The 20844-nt window shown below is 46.8% G+C and overlaps 1 protein-coding gene across 1 annotated transcript in view; it reads right to left on the bottom strand.

Annotated features, from left to right (window-relative positions):
- Positions 1-3205: 3205 nt before the first annotated feature.
- The window catches only part of BUD23 (BUD23 rRNA methyltransferase and ribosome maturation factor), a 114304-nt gene continuing 96665 nt past the window's right edge, over positions 3206-20844 (bottom strand). Inside the window, exon 12 of the mRNA XM_085649674.1 lies at positions 3206-4014. Coding sequence (XP_085505800.1) covers positions 3960-4014 — 55 coding nt within the window. The 3' untranslated portion in view covers positions 3206-3959. The remainder of the gene's footprint in view (positions 4015-20844) is intronic.

Here is a 20844-nt window from a genome sequence, read left to right as displayed (position 1 = left end):
GGCGCTTGCCGCTTTCGCCGCTCGGCCGGGCGGCATTGTTCAAGATGATGTCCTTGCCGCGCTTTTTGTATGCTCTCCAGAACTCGATGGATCTGGTCCCGGCGCGTTACTTCCGTGAGGTGGAGAGTTTGCAGCGCCGCCTGTTCTGGGACGGGAGGCCGCGTATAGCCCTGGCAAAGTTGACGCTCCCGTGGTATGACGGAGGGATTGCCCTCCCGGATATTAAGCGGTATTACTGGGCCTCCCAATTAGCTGCAATTAATCATGGCCTTTACGGGCCCGCCTTAAACCCGGCATTTGAAATGGACAAGATGCTCCTGCCCGGTGGCGATTATAATCGAGCGCTCTACACTAGCGTGCCCGATTCCCGCCTGACGGGACCCACGCGTGTCATGGTGCGAGTATGGCACGCGGCCAATGCAGCTATGGGATGGAAGGACCGTTTGACCCGGGCGTCACCGTTGTATGCGTCTGAGAGGTTGGGCTCCCTATGGACCTCGAAGGGCTTCGATAGGTGGGACACGATAGGCATTAGTACAGTGGGGGACCTCTGGACGAGGGGAGGATTCAAAACATTTGAGACACTGCAGGCGGAGTTTCAGCTGCAGGGCAGTGAATACTTTCGATACCTGCAGGTCCGTCACGATCTGGGTTCAGTCTTCCCAGACGTGGCCGCCATCCCGGAGTCCTCCCCATTGGAGGAGAGAGTGCTAGATGGCCACGTTCCGGACAGCACGATCTCCCTCATCTACAAGAAGTTGATTAATGACCGCTCGGGCTTACTGACTGGGCTCCGCGAGGCTTGGGTTGCCGATGGGTTGGAGCTGGACGACGAGGACTGGATTTCCGCGGTGGCCTCCCCGAAGGAGGTGGCCATCCCGGCTCGCCTTCGCTTCGTCCAGCTTAAGATACTTCACCGGGTGTACATGACGGGGCCAGGGCTTCTGCGTATGGGCTATGCCGAGGATGGACTGTGTAAGCGTGGGTGCGGTGCATTGGCGACTTTTTTACATATTCTGTGGGAATGTCCGAGGGTGGAGCGATTCTGGCGTGGTGTGCATGAGGTCCTGCGAGCGGTTACGCATGTCGTGCTGGTGCCTGAAGCAAGGAGATGCCTGCTGAATGTGTGGGAACCAACCGACTACTCGGTTCCGCAGACGCGATGGGTGACGCTGGGTTATATGATCGCTAAACGTGACATCGCTCAACTGTGGGGATTCCAGAGGCCCCCGGCAGTGTCGGCCTGGAAAGAACACATGGATTGGCGCATGTTCCGAGAGAAGGTGGTGTATGTGGCGCGGGGTAAGCCTGGGGCGTGGTTGAAGGTGTGGGGCCCCTGGAACGCCTACCGCGGGGGTATTTGCGAGCCGCCATTGTTGCCTCCCGCTTCACCAGCTCCGTCCCCCTAGATGACCCCCTCCCCCAATCCCGGGCACAGTGTTTTCCCAGTCCCGGACCTATTTCCCTTCCCCTCCTTCGATTTTAGTGTATGGTTGGGGTCCCCCCATTTGAGGAGCATATGTTGTCACTCTTGCTCTCGGGTTGCCTTGCGGGTGTGGTTTTATGTTGTTAGTGTTGTATAAAACGAAACCGTATTGTGGGCTCAGAGTCATGTGGCCCACGTTGTTGATACCTCCTGCTTTAGCGTCTCTGTAACGCCAAGTGCCTTATTGTATATATGTCACTAATTGCTGTCACTTTAGCGGCCGGCCGGAAGGTTGTAGGCCCATACCTGTATATATTTGAGATTGTAATAAACGGTTTAAAAAAAAAAAAAAAAAAAAAGATTGCAAACACATCTGTATATGATCAAATGCCAGAGAAGAATGTTATTTATCTGTAAAGGAGGTTCTCCAGCATTCATGACTTTTATAAAATTTGCATGTTCCCCCTCGGATCACCCAGCGTTATTTTATTTGTTCTTGGTATTACAGGCAAACTATGGTTTGATTCAGAACAAGGGAGGTGCTAGAACAGTTATTTAGAGCTAGGAAAAGGATTATAGTGTTTCAGAATGTTACAAATATGTATGCTAGGGTATAAATCTGGCAAAGGGATGATATTCCCACAAATGTAAGGAGGTTATTGCTTCAGGAGCAATCACAAAGCACATCTCATATTGGGATGAGGCAATGCTGAATCGGGATACAGGAAAGTTTACCCTTATCTGCAGGTCAATGCATGTGTGGAAACATAATATAATCCTTCCAAAGTATAAGTTAGTGGAAACATCTTTCACATGGATGTGAGATTAAAATTTAAAAGATTGCTTTTCTGGTGGTCATTACTTAGCCCAGGAAATTTAGTGAGATTCTGGCTTTCTGGTTGATGGGTTCCTTAAGATTCATCAGAACAAGACGTTTGGGGAAATTACCTCATGTTTTTTTCCAAAAGTGGTGTCCACGTTTTATCTCTAGTACACAATACATTTATCAGCTTACTCTTCTAAACCTACTGCTATACAACCATTGCACACTCAACACCAAAAGGACACAGATATAGTCTTGACAGAACAAACATTTCAGGTTGTTGCAACAACATTTGGTTCGGTGAGCCAAAAAAGTAAGCCAAGGTTACCAAAAGGCTAGTAGATCCTTGCTCAGGTGTTGTAGGAAACCTTCACAAAGAGAAGAGGGGGAAACTGCTACGGAACAGCCTTCTAGCACGGATTCGAAGAGAGACAGCATAGACCCCGATCTGTAGCCAACATACAAGAAGCAGGAATCGTTCAAAACTCCATTTACATAAGCACTATTCCCTCTGCTAACTGAAAAGATAACCACTAAGGATTCCCTGGTGTTCAATATTTTTAGAATTCAAGACATTTATAAAGGTAAAAATGAAAAACAAATCTTTTGGAATCCGACCTGACAGCAGTGAATATTTCAAGTCGTAGACTTTAAGGATGGCACACTTACTTGAGAACTGTTCTTACAGATTACTAATGCATCCATACTTCTCGCAAGCTACTTTGATCAATATTAAATTCAGTGCCTTGGTTCATGGATGTGATTAGGTGCAGCCTGTAATTTTTTCGTGCTATTATAGAATTGTGTGCATTCTTATTCAATATAATTGAAATCTGGAGGGTTGCGACGATGGAACGGAATGGGAAAAGGATGAATGCCAATCCTGATTTACTGTAGTGGCCTTCGGAATCTAAGAACTTTGCCTACCGCAATGACACTGCAGCTAACAAAAGTTGTTTTTGTGACAGTCACTCTTTTATTCCCAGTGCAGGTGATTTGCTTCCTCTTAATCAATGCTGTCAGGTGTTGCTCAAAGGACACAAGTATTTCAGTCTTGCTTTTTAAGCTTTGATACTAGGACGCCCACTTGCAGCCAAAGGGTCAGACAGATGACACCTAGAATGGAATGTTCATAGTTTTGTCGACAGGATATTATAACCCCAATAAACATATCTGAACCCTAAAAACATGTGGGGAAGCAAAGCAGGTAAGTACATATTGTCTTGACTTTATTTAACACATTGATGTGTCTGGATGGTCCTGTTTAAAAATCATGTTATTGATGAAGCACTGCAACCGTTTTATTATTGTGGTTCTGCTTCTGGGATCAATACTTGATACAGAGATCCATAGGTTCACTCATACTGGCACAAGGACTCCATCCTGAATTGAACTATGCACACATGCACCAATATCAAGGTGGCACCAGTTCCTCAGAGTGCCAAGGGAAGCGATGTTCCTCAGGAAAATACAGGAACTAATTCAGTATAGATCACATGGCTATTCCTCCTGCTCAGTGAGAAAAACCATAATCATTCCTCGTGCCTGGCATCAATTTGGCCTTGACCTTACTCCTTCAATTGCCATATGAAACCACTTTGGCAAACTAAGCCAGCTGCAAACAGAATGTCCACAGCAAACAGCATCTGCAGCTGGTGAGAACACAGCATCAAACTTTTGAGGAAAAAGGCAGCTGTTTGTAGAGGATTCTCAGAAGTGTGGCCTTCTTTTCCGTCCACTAAACTTTGTATCTGCACGAACTTCCCTGCAATGACACAGTACAAAAAAGTAAGGTAAGGGACGAGACCAATGTCACCAGAATGCAAAGTACAGGGTCAAATTGGACTTTACCATCCCGATTTTTAAATCTTTTAGTTAGTCATTATTTAAATTATTTAAATAAAGAGCATTGGATAAATGTGTATCCTATATAAGTGTGGAACACCTAAGAATGAAAGAACAAGAGAACAAGTTACTTACCTTCGGTAACGCCTTATCTGGTAGAAACTCTTTGTACCTACAGATTCCTTACCTTGGAATATTCCACAGACGTCAGACTGGATCTGGAAATTTTCAAGCAGTCCCCCTGCATGCCAGTAGGTGGCATAATTCGGCTCAGGGGCATCCACGCCGGATGTGATGTGCGCGCTGCCTATATAGGCGCTACTCCAGTGTGCCGGCGTCAGTTTCTTTTTGTGACTCTTCACACCAGAAACACTGAGCCACAGAACGCAAACATACTGGTGTGAATTACTAAGGCCCTCAGAAGGGTGATCCTATTAACTCAGTTCATTGAGAGGGAAAGATGGAAGGGTAGGAAAGGAATCTGCGGCTAAATAGAGTCTCTACCAGATAAGGCATTACCAAAGGTAAGTAACTTGTTCATCTGATGGAGATTTCTAGCTGCTGATTCCTTACCTTAGAATAGATACCCGTAGCAATACGCTGCTGCCTGACCAATGTCCAGGTCAGGGACTTCACAAGCTAGAGCAATGGTCGCAGCCTTGGCTCTGGCAGAATGAGCACTCAAGTCCTCAAGGTTGTTGCTTTTTGGGCAATGCGTAGCAAATCTTTATGCGGAGCACTATCTACTGTGAGATGGTCTGTTTCTACACTGCCCTCCCTTGCTTAGCTCCAACGTAAACTCTAAAGAATTGATTGTCCACCCAGAACTCTCTTGTGCGATCAATGTAGAACGACAATACGCTTTTTGGGTCCAGAGAGTAGAGTCTCTCCTCTTCTTTAGAAGGGTGAAGCGCGGCAAAGAAGTTAGGCAAGATGATGGTGTGGCCTACTTAAAAGTGTGTCTCAACCTTCGGAAAGAATGAGGCACATGTCCTCAGAACCAGCTTCTCTGGGTTAAAGGTGGTATTAGGAGGTTGCACAGAGAGGGCTTGCAGTTCGCAGAACCCTCGGCCAATGTTGTGGTCACTAGAAAAGACATTTTGATAGTCAGCAACTGAAGTGGGCAGTTGTGTAATGGCTCAAAGGGAGCGCACATGAGGAAGGTAAGGACCAGCTTTAGATGCCACTGGGTATGGTAAATGGTTTGGGGAAAAACATGTGTTGCAGTGCTCTCAGGAACCTAATCACAGTGGGTGACTTGAACAAACAAGCATTTGCTATGCAATAGGTCTCGCATTCACACGAGTTTGAGCTATTGGCAGTGTAAATGACAATGCCTTTTTATTTATGTTTTGGGTTTTAAAACATAAATAAAAGACATCATCATTTACAATACTAATAGCTTAAACTATCGCAAATGCGAGACCCGTTGCATTGCAAGAAAGGGCCTTCTCGACCACTTGTTAGATTGTAAATATCAGAGGAAGAGACCGGCCTACGACGTCATCAAAGTAGTGATAAATAGCGAAGTGAAGATGATATGTAAGTGTTGTAAATTACACAGACACAAAGTGTGAAGTGAGAGTTACATATGATCCGAGCTGTAAACACAAGCAAAGCACTCCAACACCTTTCGCTCTGTGATTACACTGTCACGTCTCAGGAGGAAGAGCGGGAGGGGGGCTATTTCCTGCCCTCTCTGTGATTTGAGTGTGCGGTGTAGCATTGCGTAATGTTATTGCTATCTTTGGCCTAATAAAAAACACTCCAGCTGTAGTAGGGCCCTGGCTTCACCTCCTGGTGCAGGGCGGGCTGCACTTTATGGCAGGCATTGAGGGAGGGGGGGAATGGTCTCGGCTGCAGCTCCGGCCTCATATGCCCCTGCTATTACTAGTGAGCGAGAGGCGGTGAGGTGGTGGTATTGGTGGTGGTGGTGGTGTTGGCGGTGGTGGTGTTATTGGTGGTGCTGGTATTGGTTGGTGGTGCTGGTATTGGTGGTGGCATTGGTATTGGTGGTGGTGGTGGTGGTAGAGTATTGGTGGTGGTATTGGTGGTGGTGGTACTGGTGGGTGTGGTGATGGTGGTATTGGTGACGGTGGTATTGGCAGTGGCAGTGGTATTGGTGGTGGCGGTGGTATTGTGTTGATGGTGGTGGTATTAGTGCTGGTGGTATTAGTGGTGGTGGTATTGGTATTGGCGGTGATATTGGTGGTGGTATTGGTGGCGGTGGCATTGGTGGTGGTGGCATTGGTGGTGGTGTTAATAAAACAGGCTTTTGAAAACAACCCGTCAGGTGGCTTTAGTACAGATGACATTTAACACAGATGTGCATTTGTCAGCTTCAGCCCATTAGCATAGGATTATGTGCTTCCTGGAATTAACATGATTTAATTTGTTAATCATTTCAAAATCCATTTTACTTGGGGGGTTGAAACAGACACGAGAATGCCAGGTTAAAGCGATTGAAAGCAGGCGCCCCTGTTACGGGGGAGGCCGTGCTGCTTAAAAAAACACAAGCGGTTTCAACTGAAGCAGCGCATGTCCGGCTGCAGGAAGAGAAACTCAATAAAGTAAATAGTGCTTACAGACTAAATAACAGATCCCGTGTAACAACCGATGTAAAGGGGCCAGTAGCCATGGGAGGTTACAAAAGAGAAAAGGCTGTACTAAGTGGGGACTAACAACCCTATTAACGAATCCGAAGGCAGCATTTATGAAAGACAATGACACAAGCCAATGAAAAATATGAGAGGAAAGTGGGCGCAGCTCCTCTCCCATACTCTACTACAGCAGTCTCGCAGAGCGAGAAGTGCATGCGTGCTGCCGCGAGGCTCGACCTCAAAAGGTTGTTCCGACAACTGCAAGAATGACGAAATGGGAGACAGATAGTCTTTAACCGTCCCCAGAGGATAGCTCTGCTGGGCCAAAAAAAGAACAAGAGCAGATCCTAAGATAAAGGTGCAGAAAGTGGGGTCATGTTTCTGAATGTACACAATGCCACAAATTTGAACCAACGGCAGGCTTATAACTCCTTTGTGGTGGGGGATGCCTGACTGCTCGAATAATTACAAAGAATTCGGGAGGAAGGCCGAAAGTTGTCAACTGTCATCTCTAAATCTCCGTCAATGAAGTCAGAGGGTGTGCAGGTTCGGTGCAGAACCCTCTCCTACTGCTGCGACAGTAAATCCTCCCAAAGGGGCAGCCCGATTGGAGGACCTATGCTCAGGACACCAAACTCTCTGTGTCCAATCCAGAGCCACAAGCATTACTTGGACCCAGTCGTTCCGATTTTCTTGAGAACTCTGGGCAGAAGTAGTACTGGGGGAAAGGTGTACAAGAGGCAGAAGTTCCACTCGAAACAAAAAGCATATACGAGCGAGAACCGCCTTGGAAACTCAAGTACTCAAAAACTGCTGACGTGATGCGTTCTTGGTGGTGGCGAACAGATGGAAACAAGGTTCTCACTATTCTTAAAAGAGACCTTGCACCACCTCCAGGTAGAGACGCCATTCATGATCCACTAGGCATCGACGGCTTAGATAGTCTGCCCTGGCGTTGACCCACCAGGTATTGAACCACCAGGGAAATACTGTGATTTTCCAGCCATATCCAAGGGAGCAGGGCCTTTTGACAAAGGATCCACAACCCTACCCGCCCTGTTTGTTGCACTACCACATGGTGGCGGTGCGGTCTGTGAGCACCTGAACAAGCCTTGATCGATTAAGAAAGGCTTGCAATGCAAACCAGATCGCTCGGAGTTCCAGCAGGTTGACATGAAGCCCGTACTCTGCCGGAGACTAGAGTCCTTGGATCTTCAACTCTCCCAGATGGCCGCCTCTAGCCCAGACGCATCTATCACTACAGTCAGCTATGGGGTGGGAAGGGAAAGGGGTCTGCTGCTGATCCAATTGCGCTTCATTAGCCACCACTGCAGGCCTTTTGCAGTTCCCTCCGAGATCTGGACCAAGCTGGAGAGATTCCCCTGAAGCTGTGCCCACTGGAACTTCAGGTCCCACTGAAGAGTCCTCATTTGCTAACAGGTATGTGTTACAAGAAGAATGCAGGAGGCCATGAGGCCCAACAGCTTGAGAGTTAGTCTCACCGAATTCCAGAAAAGATTATTAAACATAGGAATCATAGCCTGAATATTCTGGACACGCCATTCAGAAAGATAGGCCGGAAACTGCGCTGTGTCCGGAATGGCCTCGATAAAAGGGAGCATCTGAGAGGGAGTCAGGTGTGTCTTTGGCACGTTGATAGTGAACCCCAATGAATGCAGGTCAGCGTAATCTAGAGGTGTGAAATGACTGCCTTCAACAGCCAATCATTGAGGCAAGGGAGGGCTGGAACCCCTGACCTATGCAGGTGTGCTGTAACAACCACAATATCTTTCGTGAATACCCAAAGGGTGCTGGTGAGGCCAAAGGGGAGCATATCCAACTGAAAGTGCTCTTGGCTCACCGTGAACCACAGGTAATTCCTGTGGGCCAGCAGGACGAGGATGTGGAAAAATGCATCCTGCAAGTCTAATGCCACCAACCTGTCTCTAGGGTCCAGAGCAGAGAAGACCTGAGCTTATGCGAGTATTCTGAGCTTCTTTTTCAGGGAGAAGGTGAGAAGGCGCAGGTCTAGGATAGGACGAAGGCCTCTATCCTTTTTGGGAATCAGAAAGTAGCGGTAATAGCAATAGGGTGGAGGAGTTTCCAGGAAAGGGCTGGAGTAACCCTTCTGGATGATTTGCAAAACCCACCTGCCAAATGTAATCGACGTCAAGCAGGCCAGGTGTTGCCGAGGGGCCAAGGATAGACCCCCAAGGACCAGACTGTAGCTCTACGATCCTGAAAAGCGCTCCAGCGCAGAGCCTGCCTTCTCACCAAGGAGCTAACAGCATCAGAGGGTATGTCCACGAACAAAACTTGGACATACCGAGAAGTCAGTGGTTCTTAGCCAGGCTTGGCATCTCCGTGCCACTGACAAAATCACACTGCCCAGCAAGTCTGTCATGCCAAGCCCACATCTCATGGTGAACGTTGCTGCATCAGGGTTAAATCTGAAAGCGGAGACTTGGACTCCCAAGCTCTTAGGGTGGGGTGCTGAAAGCAGGGCCCCTGGGAGCTTGACGAAGGCAGTGGGCAATTGTGCTGTGCACAGCAGGCCCTGTTCAGGGCTTGGACCACGCCCTAAAGAGGATATCTGTAAGGGCTTCATTGAATGGGAATGACATGGTTCTGAAGGGGCGGCTCCCGGCTGAAGCACTTTTGTCGAGATGTTCATCTTGACTGCCACTGAGGGCAGCTGAAGGTCCAAGACCTGCCCTCCCGTGCTGGGACGCCCCGTTGCTGGGGCAGCCATGCGCGCTACAAATCGGACTAATAATAATAATAATAATACCACCATAGCGTATGAGACACCCTCCTCTGTAGCCACGGTGGGGGACAGGCCAGGCCAGTGTCTAGTGAGGTACCCAGCACACTGGTATACGCCAGTTCCTCACACCAGTTCTTCTCTGTATCATTCAGGGGGTGATGTAAGCATGAGTGTCCTTAGACCCGTCCCAATCACCACCCTTTCCAGGTCTGTCAAAAGAAAAAGGCACTGGTTCAGACTCTGAGGGCAATGTACTGGTCGGCACCGGAATCTGCATTGGGTTATGCACATCTGGCTACATGTCGGAGTAGGGTAGAACAATGGACTCTGCACTGTCGCTTTGCATCTGGAGGACCGCACTTGTGCTGGTGCCATGGAAGGTTGCAGTCTTGCTGGTCTTGCTCATCGGATCTAGGGGGCCCGACCGGGGCTGAGGCCGAATCCACTGACAATGAACTAGTAGGGCCCCTCCCATCCCTTTGGGGTCTGAAAGCGCTCCAGAGGGGTCAGCCCACCCAAATATGAGATGCATAGCTGCAAAACTCCTTGAGTAGGGCAGGGGTCACTCTAGCTCTGGAAAACTCTGGGAGGCATGGAGCAGACCCTAGCACAGGCTCCACCATGAAGTTAAGTCTAAAGTGGCGATGCTCCAGCGCCAGGTGGGATAACTTAGACAGGCGCAGAAAAGTTGAATAGTGCTTCAACTTCTTAGATTTCTTCATTTAAATGACCCTACCTGATGACTGGGATCAAGAAGACCAACCCGCCCTGTCTGTTGGTCTTGTGGTAGTCGCACCTCCTTTTCTCAAGGACTCTTTGAATTGCAGTGGCCCCATTGTCTTTGCAAGGTCTTTATCGGTCTTTAATTGTTGCAGTGCTTCGTGCACTTCCTGCCCATAAAGGGCCTCGTCTGAGAAAAGCATATTGATCAAGAAGCCTGTTACTCTGGTTTGAAGCCGGAGATTCTTAGCCAGGCGTCTCTCCAGAGTATTGTGCCCATACACATCTGTCTGCTTCCTGTACATTTCGCATCCAGCGCAGATTTGAAGCAGGAGTTAGTGATGTTTTTTGCCTCCTGGACTATGGCCTTGGCTCTCTTGGATGGTGTTGTATCGGCCCTTAGATCTTGTCGCACTGCTGTTGGCCATGTCGGTTGAGTACCGCACTGGAGTTGGCTATCCTCCAGAATGTGGCTGCCTCTACAAACCTTTTCCTGCTCACCAGATCCAGTCTCTTACTCTCCTATGTTGGTGGCCTCTGATATGGGAGCATTGTGTTGCTTTCTTGCGGACGCCATAATGATGGAATCTGCATGGATGTTTCCCTTGATTTATTAGGGGGCCTATGCCGAATGCTATTCTACACAGGATGTCCACAAGGGGTTATTGCTCTTGCAGTGGCTAACTCTCTGAAAGCTTCCTTCTCTTGATGAAGGAAGCTGGTGAGCATGGGCAGATAAAGATTTGCTTTCTGGGAGGGCATCAGGGTTTCCAGCAGATAGCAAGAGTCTGCCTTTTTCTTTCTCCAATTGGACACCATATGCGTTGGCTGCCTTTTAGGTGAGGCTATTGTACAAGGACAGGGGTGAAGGCTTTGATGGGTAGTTAATCCACACTCTCCTCGGGAGATTGGCGTCATGGTCATGCCATGTGTCGTCGAACTGGCCGTGTTCCTCAAGCGTTGCAGCCTTGTGATCCTTTAACTCTAAGAATGCCTCCTGTTTTCCTAATGTTGTTCTGGGGTTGAGGAGACATCTATGTCTGCCTGCTCATCCTCTGCGGGTCCTGAAGGTCTTGATGGGCTGGGAAACTTCTTCAGGGAATCGTGGAACTCCTTCCTCAAGAGAACGACTGCCATATCAGCCTGGAGCCTTAGTTTCTTCCGTTCATCCTCAAGCGCGCTTTGTTCAGCGTGGATTGTGGGAGGCACCTATCTTTCCAGCGTTGGCTTGCCTTTGTTGTTTTCCTTTGCTCCCTCTCGAGCACCTGCTTGGGTCGGGAGCAAGCTTTTGACAAAACCCCCAACTGTAGACTGATGTTTGTACAAAGTGTCAAGAGGTCAAGTAATTAGCAGAACCTGTGCTTATACAAATATCCAGAGATATAACACAGCCTATGCATTCTCTGCCTTCCCATTTGCCATATCATGAGATACCAAACCAATGCCACTCTGTGCCGTACAATAGCCTGCAACATCACCACGACATCCAATCACATACCAAATTATAGCAGCTTACAATACCAGACCGCTGCACAATATACAATTACATCCCACCACACAGGGTATATGCCACAGCACTCCATGCTGTATCACTCTACACCACAGTCTCCTACACTACAGCATAAAAAATGGACAACCAGAACAAAGCACAACAGAATGTAGAGTAACGCACTTCAATCCCTCAAATAACATAAAACACCATATCATAACTACCAATGCTATAACATTGTCAAACACTGCACTACCTCTACTATTATAATATAGGCTCTCATTTGAACTTTGCATAACATATGGCATAACATCCCTTTACCTATCGCTTTTCTTATTATCATCCTCCCCTCCAAGCCCAAGCTTGTACACCCCATATTCTGTCAGCTCAGTACTATGCTAGCCTCTCCCAACATCTACATCGTTGTCAGTTATCCCCAATTGAGAGAATAAGACATACCTCCATTCAAATCACATAAGCCCAAACAATGTGCCCTTGCACTTCTTTCATCATAAAAAAACACCCCCTTCCTATTCCTGGTCACCCTGGGCGGCCTAACCTTCCGCTCATTTCTCTTTAATTGGTTTAGGACACAGGTTCAGAAGAGTCATGTTTTGGAGATTATTGGCCAGTGGATAAAAGCCAGACATGTAGAAGTTATCTGTGCATGTATGTCTGTTTGCCGGGTTGGGGTTCTGATCCATGTACTGGTGACTGGTAACTACCTGCTATTTTTGGTATTTCTTTTCATGAGTTATCTAAGAATGAATAATGCACCTTCTATCACGTCCCTAATCTGTTTTATTGCGTGCACAACTCTGTTTGGGCCTAGACAACTGCGAACTCTCTAAAAAGTCATATCAGCAACCAAAGATCTAAGCTTGTGAACCTAGACTCTATTGCTCTAGGATCGGTGGGTGCAGCATGCAGTCTGGCTCAACAATTCAAGGATATTCCATCAGGTGTCAAACCATGGTGGCTCTCTTCTCTGAAATGTACAAACTCTAGGCAAATGAGTGGATAGTGCTCCTTTAACCTACACGCCTTTCAACTCTGCATTCAACTATTAGATCTACATATAATGTATAAGTTAGCAAAAAGGATAAGAGGCCAGCCTGCACTGGGAGATAATTGCACTAATTCGTGAAAAGGTGCAGCTGTCTTTAAAGCCCACCAAAGACTTTTGAGAGCACAACTACACCAAGGCAGGGAACAGACTGCCACTTGTCCAGAGCCGGTTGCAATAAACCACATGTACAGCTGCCACTAATAGAGGTGTCCTTTGCTCTACCTATTCCTCACACAGTACAGACATCGGTCTTTCACCTGTCACAGTCTCACTTAACATACTAACCACAGCTATCCTTGACTTTCAAAAGACAGCTGAGCAACTCCCTCACTTTTGGCAGATCAACCCCTTGACATGCTTGCAAATATAGCACTTAGTGTAGAAAGCAGAGCTATCCATTAGCTGTCTCAGACAGCTAAAACTCACCTGATGCAGAGCCATTCTGCATTAGGCAGCCAAAATATGCCTTGCTCTGTGAAACCTTAGTATGTGCTTCCTGGTCTCTTATGCACAACCTACATAACAGGACTCGGGAAAAGAACCTCGAAGATGACTGTTGGAAAAATAGCACTTCAGAGATGATTGGAAGAACAAGGAAAACAAAGGCGGGGAGACATGGGTACAGGTACATGTAGTGCGGAGGACTCTTACAACCTTGAGTAGGGAAGCATCAGCCAACAGAAGAAAGTGCCACTCACAACTAAAAAAAGTAAAAAATCAGAACAGACAAGTTCCAACTGCAAGAATACAGAGAAACAAGAGGCATGTTTCCATCAGAACTCAGTTCACAAATAATACACCATAGATGTGTAACAGAAAAACCACAAACACTGTGTTAGAAAGGGTATGTAGGTATTTGGGGATGGCCAAGGCCCATTGTTTTTGTGCAACAAGACTGTCATAGCCGACGTGTTAGGAGGAGGGCCTAAACACCAGAGCGTCCTCTGCAAAACACCATGCTGAAACACTTGACATTCACCGGGGGATCGCTTTCACTCCACTACTTCTGCCATCTTTATAAAAAACCCTCTGTAAGGATAACCCACTTTTCCAAGGAAACCACTCATACCAATTTGTTTCAGAAACAAAATCCCTTCGTGGAGAACCTCTACTGAACAAATCACAACTGTAGACTAATGTCTGCACAACGAGCCAGGTAATTGGGTAACACTACACTATACCAATACCCTGGAACATGAAAATGTCTTTGTTTGGGGGCATGAATGAAACTCTGGAATGCTATTAGAACTTCTAAAAGTTTTAAGGAGATCTAGAGTCTTTCCCTTTACTAATCACCAAATTGGCCACCATCTCTGAGATACCTAAGACCCCAGAATTTGGCACAAAGTGGAAAAACTATTTATGAACCAGTTTTTAAACATGAACTTATTGAGGATTGTGTGTAAAATGATACAATTCATTTTGTGCACCACAATTTAGTGCTTTATCAACCAAAAATGCAATTCCTAAAACAAAAAATATTCAGGTAGTAAAGCCTTTCACATTCGGAAAATGTACATTTGGTTTTACAGCTAATTTACAATGGAATCCTAAATTTACTAGGAAACTTTGGATGTACAAGATTTGCTTTTGGAATATATGGGATCCTTGGAGAACTGCAGGTGTTCTCAATCAAACACCCTGATATTGCTCCTTTTTTACCACCACTACAGAAAACCCTTTGCTGTAGCCCAAACAATGCTAGAATGTAAATTATCTGAAGTTCACAAGTTTAAATCCCAGGAAGAGTAACTCAGCCTTCCAGTGTGACTAAATCACCTAGCGTATTTTCAGTGCTGAAAACACAGCAAAACAGTGTTAAGTAGTGCTACACAAAAACAAGTTAAAACAAAAAACTGCAAAAGTAAATAACACTTGATTCTAAAAACAGGCTCTCCCTCTGCAGGGCATCTAGCAGAAATTTGGGGTCCTGTGTTTACTGGCAACGTTTGGGGCTTTGGTGATTTTGGGGTGGGGTGATGGTTTACATGATGGCAGCTATGGGACACTGGTGTTGCAGGTATGGCAGAATGACAAGCATGGGAGTGTAGTTGTTGTAGGATATGAGATGATTCTAGGTTTTGGACAGTAGCATTTGTTGGTTTACGACATTAAATTAGGTAAAGGGCTGTTGGTTATGGGGGAGGGCAGGATGGCCTTATACTATTTTGAGATATATGAACAGATTTAGGACTGTTTGAGGGTGAGTGGGAGTTGGCAGGGAACCATGTATGTATGGAATGGTGGCACAACTAGGTACAGAGGTGGGACATGGTAAGAAAACCATACAGACACTTGGGGGTGTGCACACTGTCTGGGATGGTCTGCTTTACGGCGAAGGAGTAGGTATGCAAGCAAGTACTGGCTCTCTTAGGGGTGGAAGAGAAAGATGTACGTTACTTTGGGTGTACTTCTGTGGGTATGGGCAATATTGTTGTTTTAGTGTTTGGCGTGACCTTGGTTTTATAATTACTACCCAAAAAGGATATTGAAGGAAAGTTTCCTTTTTTAAATAGTCACCCCCACTTTTTGCCTGGTATTTGATACAATTTTGACTGAAGTACACTTGGTTCCTGCTAAGCAGGTCCCCAGTGCCAGTTATCTTCCCTAAAACAGCGCAACTGCTCAATTGTTTCCCAATTGGCAAGGCCTTTAGCACTTCTGTAAGTCCCTAGTAAATGGTACCCCTGGAACCTACAGCATGGGTACTAACAAGCATTTGCAATGCAATAGGTCTCGCATTACTGAAAGTTTGAGCTATTGGCGTAGCTAATAATAATGAAACGCCAATAGCTCAAACTTACAGTAATGCGAGACCTATTGCATTGCAAATGCTTGTTTCTCCCAGTTCAAAGGAAGATTTCTGATTGACAGATAGGGAAAGAAAGGAAGGGGGAGGGTCAAGAGGAGGGCAGATCTGAAAGAGGGGGAAAGCATACATGCACACACACAAGTCAGTTTTCTAGAGCTTGATGAGAATGCAAGGGAGTAGGGGTGGGGAGGGGCGTGCTGCTCCTGCAGGTGGACGGGTTAGTTCTTAAGCCTCGGGCAGTTCTGTAGGTCCGGAAGCAGAGCCTGCTCTCACAGCAGCCACATCGCATAATTTATGTAACAAGCTCCCCATACGAGACACGGTGGAGCGTGTGGACACCGTAACACTTGATCGCATAGCTCCTTTGTGTACGAGGTTGTATACACCCAGCAATGAAAGCCGCACTCAGGTAAAAGGGATTGCTTTTTCAAAAAATACGGGCAGGGAAGTGAACGTGTGAAGCTTTTGTAAACGTAAAAGCGGGCACCCTGTGGCACCCGCCTTTCAAACATTAAAGTGGTAACTCCTCCTGCGTGAAAGGTTGTGTGCGCCCAGCAATGCAAACGCCACTGTAGAACAAGCACCGGTTTGCGGTGGTGGGACACGACGGAAGCCTCTCAGAGAAGGGGGGCTCGAGCTTGAGGCAAGGACACAACGCATGCATGACGAGCAACAGACAACGGATGGGCGGGGCCTAAGGGAGACAGGACCGTCACCAACCCCACTTCCAAAGTAGCCAGACAGAAAACCAATGGCAATAGATCTCGCAAGCGACAGCGCATGAGCTGCAACGCTAGGCGAGACCTAAAAAGGATCCCTAGGGCTGCAGCATGTTCCTTGCCATCCTAAGGGACCCACCACAAAACTCATGCAGACTACCATTGCAGCCTGTGTGAAATGGAGCAGACAGATGTGAAAACACAACATGCCACACACCCTCTGTGCCATGCCCACAGACACTGCATGCAATAAATGTAAATGCAAAAAGAACTATTGATGGACAGAATGCAGAACAATGTCATACATTCACCCCAGTACAGAGATCCATCGTTTTTTTGCTCACCATGCCATTCCAGTTTGGACCCAGCCATATGCAAATCAGTCTTGACCCTGTGCCCCATGGGAACAGTCCAGCCCGAACTGCATGGCTAGGTCCTCCCTGGACTGGAAACAAACATCCTAGGACCGGTTTTGGGGTTTCACCCCTCTTCAGCCAGGATAGCTTGATTCCAGTGCCGTGGCATCATCCCCTTTGGTATTGCAATAAATGTAAGGCAGGGTGCATTATATGATAAGTGAGGAGATATCTGCATGAGCAGATATGCAACTGTGCTGTCTAGTTCAAATGCTAGATAATACAAGTGAACAGAGAAGCCATCTTAGTCCATATACAGGTCACTGGTCATTACGAGTTCCCCAGCTACATGATGGCTTCACTAACACCTATGGTGTTGAGCTGAAACACCTTGTCTTAATAAATCCATACTGATGCAAGTAGTGGATTTATTACAACATGCACCCAGAGGGCACCTTCGAGGTGCCCACTGAAAACCTACCAGTCTCTTTTTGTGCTGGCTGACTGGTATCTTCCAGTCTGCCTCCACAGGTGAGTTTGACTCCCTGGAGGTGAGAGCCCATGCTCTCAGAGGTCAGAAACAATGCCTGCTCTGGCAGGAGCTGGTTACATCTCCTCAAGCAGGATAGCTAGTGAATCTGCATACCAAGGCCAGAGGCTTCAAAGCCTTTGCCACCTTTGATGTGCGACCCAGTCTTCTCCCAGACCTAGGAGATGCCACCCCCTGTCCTGAAGCCCATTTGTCACCAGTACAGGCGGGAAATTAGATATGCAAGTAGGTGGGTTGCACCACCAGGCTAGTCACACCCCTAAGCTGAGCTGCCAGATGTGCTCCATGAAGGAAGCATTCCACCAGCTTAATTTTGGTGGAATTAAGAACGCTGGGACAGGGTTATACCCACTCTCCACAGAAGTGGTCATATAGGGGGGGGTTAGTGACCCCAAGGGTAAGCAGCCCATTTGCTACTACCCACCCCTCCCGTTTAACGCCCCTAAATTCAGTATTTAGGTGGTCCCCTCCCATCAAGAACTCAAATTCGCCTGACTAAAGAGGAGCGACCAAGAAGAGCCGAAGAATCAAGAACTGTGGACCAGCAGTGGACGTCTAGCGCCTAACCATGACTGCATACTCCTGCTCCAACAATTGTGACAACCAGACTCGTCTTGCAGCTGTGCATCCTAAAAAAGCCTCGGAGGGCTGCCAGCATTGCGCTAATCAGTCAGCATCTCCCTTGAAGTGGAGGAGCCACTTCCCTGTAACCTGCGGGCACAGACCGCAATGTCTGGTTCACCGTTCTGCTGACCATCAGGTCCACCCACACAGTAGCCGCCCAAGAGGAGGTCACTGTGCTCTGGGAGGTCAGATCCATATCCTCACTATATCTGGCAACTCCAGGACCCCCTGGAGCCACACTGCACAAATACCTGGGGTGCCGGCCCTCTTGCAGCAACCAAGGATTGTTTGAAGTCTAATCCAGACCCCAACAACGCCAAGACCAGCCAGCCTACAAGGGACGTCAGCAATGCAGAGGCCAGCATCGAGAGTAACAGAGTTGTCCTGATTTCATCCCCTCTGCAGGCCTGACCAACAGCTCTGAGTGCCTTTGACGCATGAGAGCAGCCAACCAAAACCCTCTGCACCGAGCTCCCTGGCCCGGGTCCACAAACAGACTGTGCCCTCCTGCTCCCAAGACCGTCACCAACAGAGCCCCCTGTTGGGTGTTCCAGGCCTGTGACCAACTTCCCCTCTGCAAGCTGCTTCTAGGTGTAACACGCAAGGCTACCAACCCGTCTGCAACCTCTGCACCTGGACACTCCAGGGCAGGTAAAAACCGGACGGCTGGTGGATCCTGTGACCTGGAACCCCTAGCACTTTAAGTCCTAAAGGAGACCCCCAAAATATGATTGCAAATCCTAGTATGCAATATACGTCTCTTTCTCCATAGGAAGGTATTACCACTACCACACGTGTGCGACACGTTTGCATAACTGTAAAAATTGATAACTGGAAAAGGACACACCCGATTACGAAGTTCTTGGTTTTAAAAATTCTATAACAATACATGCTATTTTCTTTAATTGATCTCAAGTTTCTTCTTGAGTGTATGTCTCATTTATTGACTATGTTTGTACAACAAATGCTTAACACTACCCTCTGATAAACCTAAACTGCTTACCCACACTACCACAAAAGAGATCATTTGGGATTATAGATTTAACCCCTGTAAGCCAATAGGGTCGTCTGGACTTTCTAAATATTGTACCTCATTTTGTTACACTACATAAAAAGCCAGCTTCCTAGAGATATATATTACAACATTTGCTACGGTTTTAGGTTAAACAGGTTTATTTGAAAGTGCCATATTCTCTGCTGGAACAGTTACCATCATTTTAAAGTCTAAAAATATGCAACCCTAATTAAGATGTATCAAATAAAGTGCCACAAAATGCAGCAAATACACAATTGTCTACTGCTAAATGTTTATTTTTGTGCCCAAATATTCTACAGGTCTGCCTGATTGGACTAAAGAATGTGGTCCTAGAGACCAGGGATTTACATTCAACTGGATAAATGGCTGAGATGCCTGTAGGTTAGTCTCCCAAGCTCTCAAGACTTTCATTACCCCATGCATCGTCACATTAAAATCGCTACCTATTGTCAACTCCGATCTTCTCCCTTACCCCTCCCAACCTGCTTTCCCCAATTTAATTTTCACTCCTGGCTCACACCTTTTAGAATTGCAGTGAATAGATCCTTCATATATCCATGGATATCAATATTGCCCTCCTCTCATTCCTGATTTGAATGTGTCTTTGTATGAGCAATTTTCAAGGTCCTCATATGCGTCTTCAAGTCGCTGAGTTCTCTTCATTCTCTGAAGTTCCCGAGAAGTAGTCTCTTCTATGGGTGTTTCATTTGCTAGTTTACTTTTTCCTATATATGTATCTCGCTCTGGAGCTCGGATAGTCTGAATCAGCCTCTTTTCCATCTTGTCTGCCATTTTCATCTATTTAGATTGAGAACCCTGATTCAGTCAATGAGGGTTTGCTGAGTGAGGGGTGTAGACATCATATATGACACCCTCTCCCTCCAGTGCCATCTCCAAATTGGTGTGCTGTTCAGTTTGTTTCAATGGATAATACACATGGATTCCTCTTGATCTAGTATTCTTGCTTGTTATCGGTCAGCCTTCTGAAATTTGGCTTAAAATGTGAGCACACCTCAGACTCCCCAAACCTTCCTAGGATTCAGGAGAAATGTGCCTCCATTGCAATGTTATTCCAGAACCCCATGTGACCAACGTTAAAGGACAAAGTAAGTGGTCTACCCATTACAGAAGGAGAGGAGTACTTGGTTGAACATCATTATCTTAACTACAAGTGCATAGCTTGCTTTTGAAGGGCAACACAATGTCACCCTACTGCTCTTCTACTGAAGACTCTCACTCCTTTCCATCCCTTTGCTCTTTTCGATTGTTCTATTTGTTGTGGCTTTCATATAGTCTCCACCTTTAGTTCAGTTACACACCTCTCCCACTCAGAGTCTCCTTTTGTCTTTCACAAATCCCAATCTGTGTCTCTCTTGTTATGTTATGCTACGTTAATATATAATGTGTGTGCATCACCCCGGGAGGGTTATCGCTGAGCAACAACAGATCAGTGGCAAGCGAGGGTAGTAGAATTAAAACCGTGTTAGTCTTAACTGCTTTGCTTAAACGAAGGTGATCTGAGCATGTATGAATGTGGAAAGGTAAGGCGTTCCAGTGGAGAGGGGCTAGGTGCGAGAAAGGCCTGCCCCCGATCGGGACTTTTTGACCTGTGGAGTCCTTAGGAGAGCCTTATCCCTAGATCTAAGGAGTCTGGAAGGAGGATTGTAAATTAGCTTTGAGGCTAAGTTGCTGGGACCCTTTCCTGTCAGGGTTTTGTGGGTGAGGCAACACATTTTAAAAACAATTTTCTTCTGAACTGGTAACCAGTCCAGTGAACGCAAGAGGAAAGCAGAGGCAGCCCTGGGTGAAAGATTTGCAGTTTCAAAAGCAGAGTGCCATTAACTGAGGCTCATAGCGCGTTGCCAGAGTCCAGTCGGCTAACAACAAGAGCCTGAACCACTGTTTTCCTCCTTGTAACTAGAAGAAGTGGGAAGGCTCTTCTAAATGGGGGAAAAGTCTGAAATCAAAAGCCTATAGTGGATAGAACCTGATTTTCATAGAAAGGAGA

This window comes from Triturus cristatus, chromosome 3_2, assembly GCF_964204655.1.
Source record: "Triturus cristatus chromosome 3_2, aTriCri1.1, whole genome shotgun sequence".
NCBI classification, from domain to species: Eukaryota; Metazoa; Chordata; class Amphibia; order Caudata; family Salamandridae; genus Triturus; species Triturus cristatus.
The sequence above is the reverse complement of the archived record's forward strand: the minus strand, read 5'-3'. Positions and strand labels throughout refer to the sequence as shown.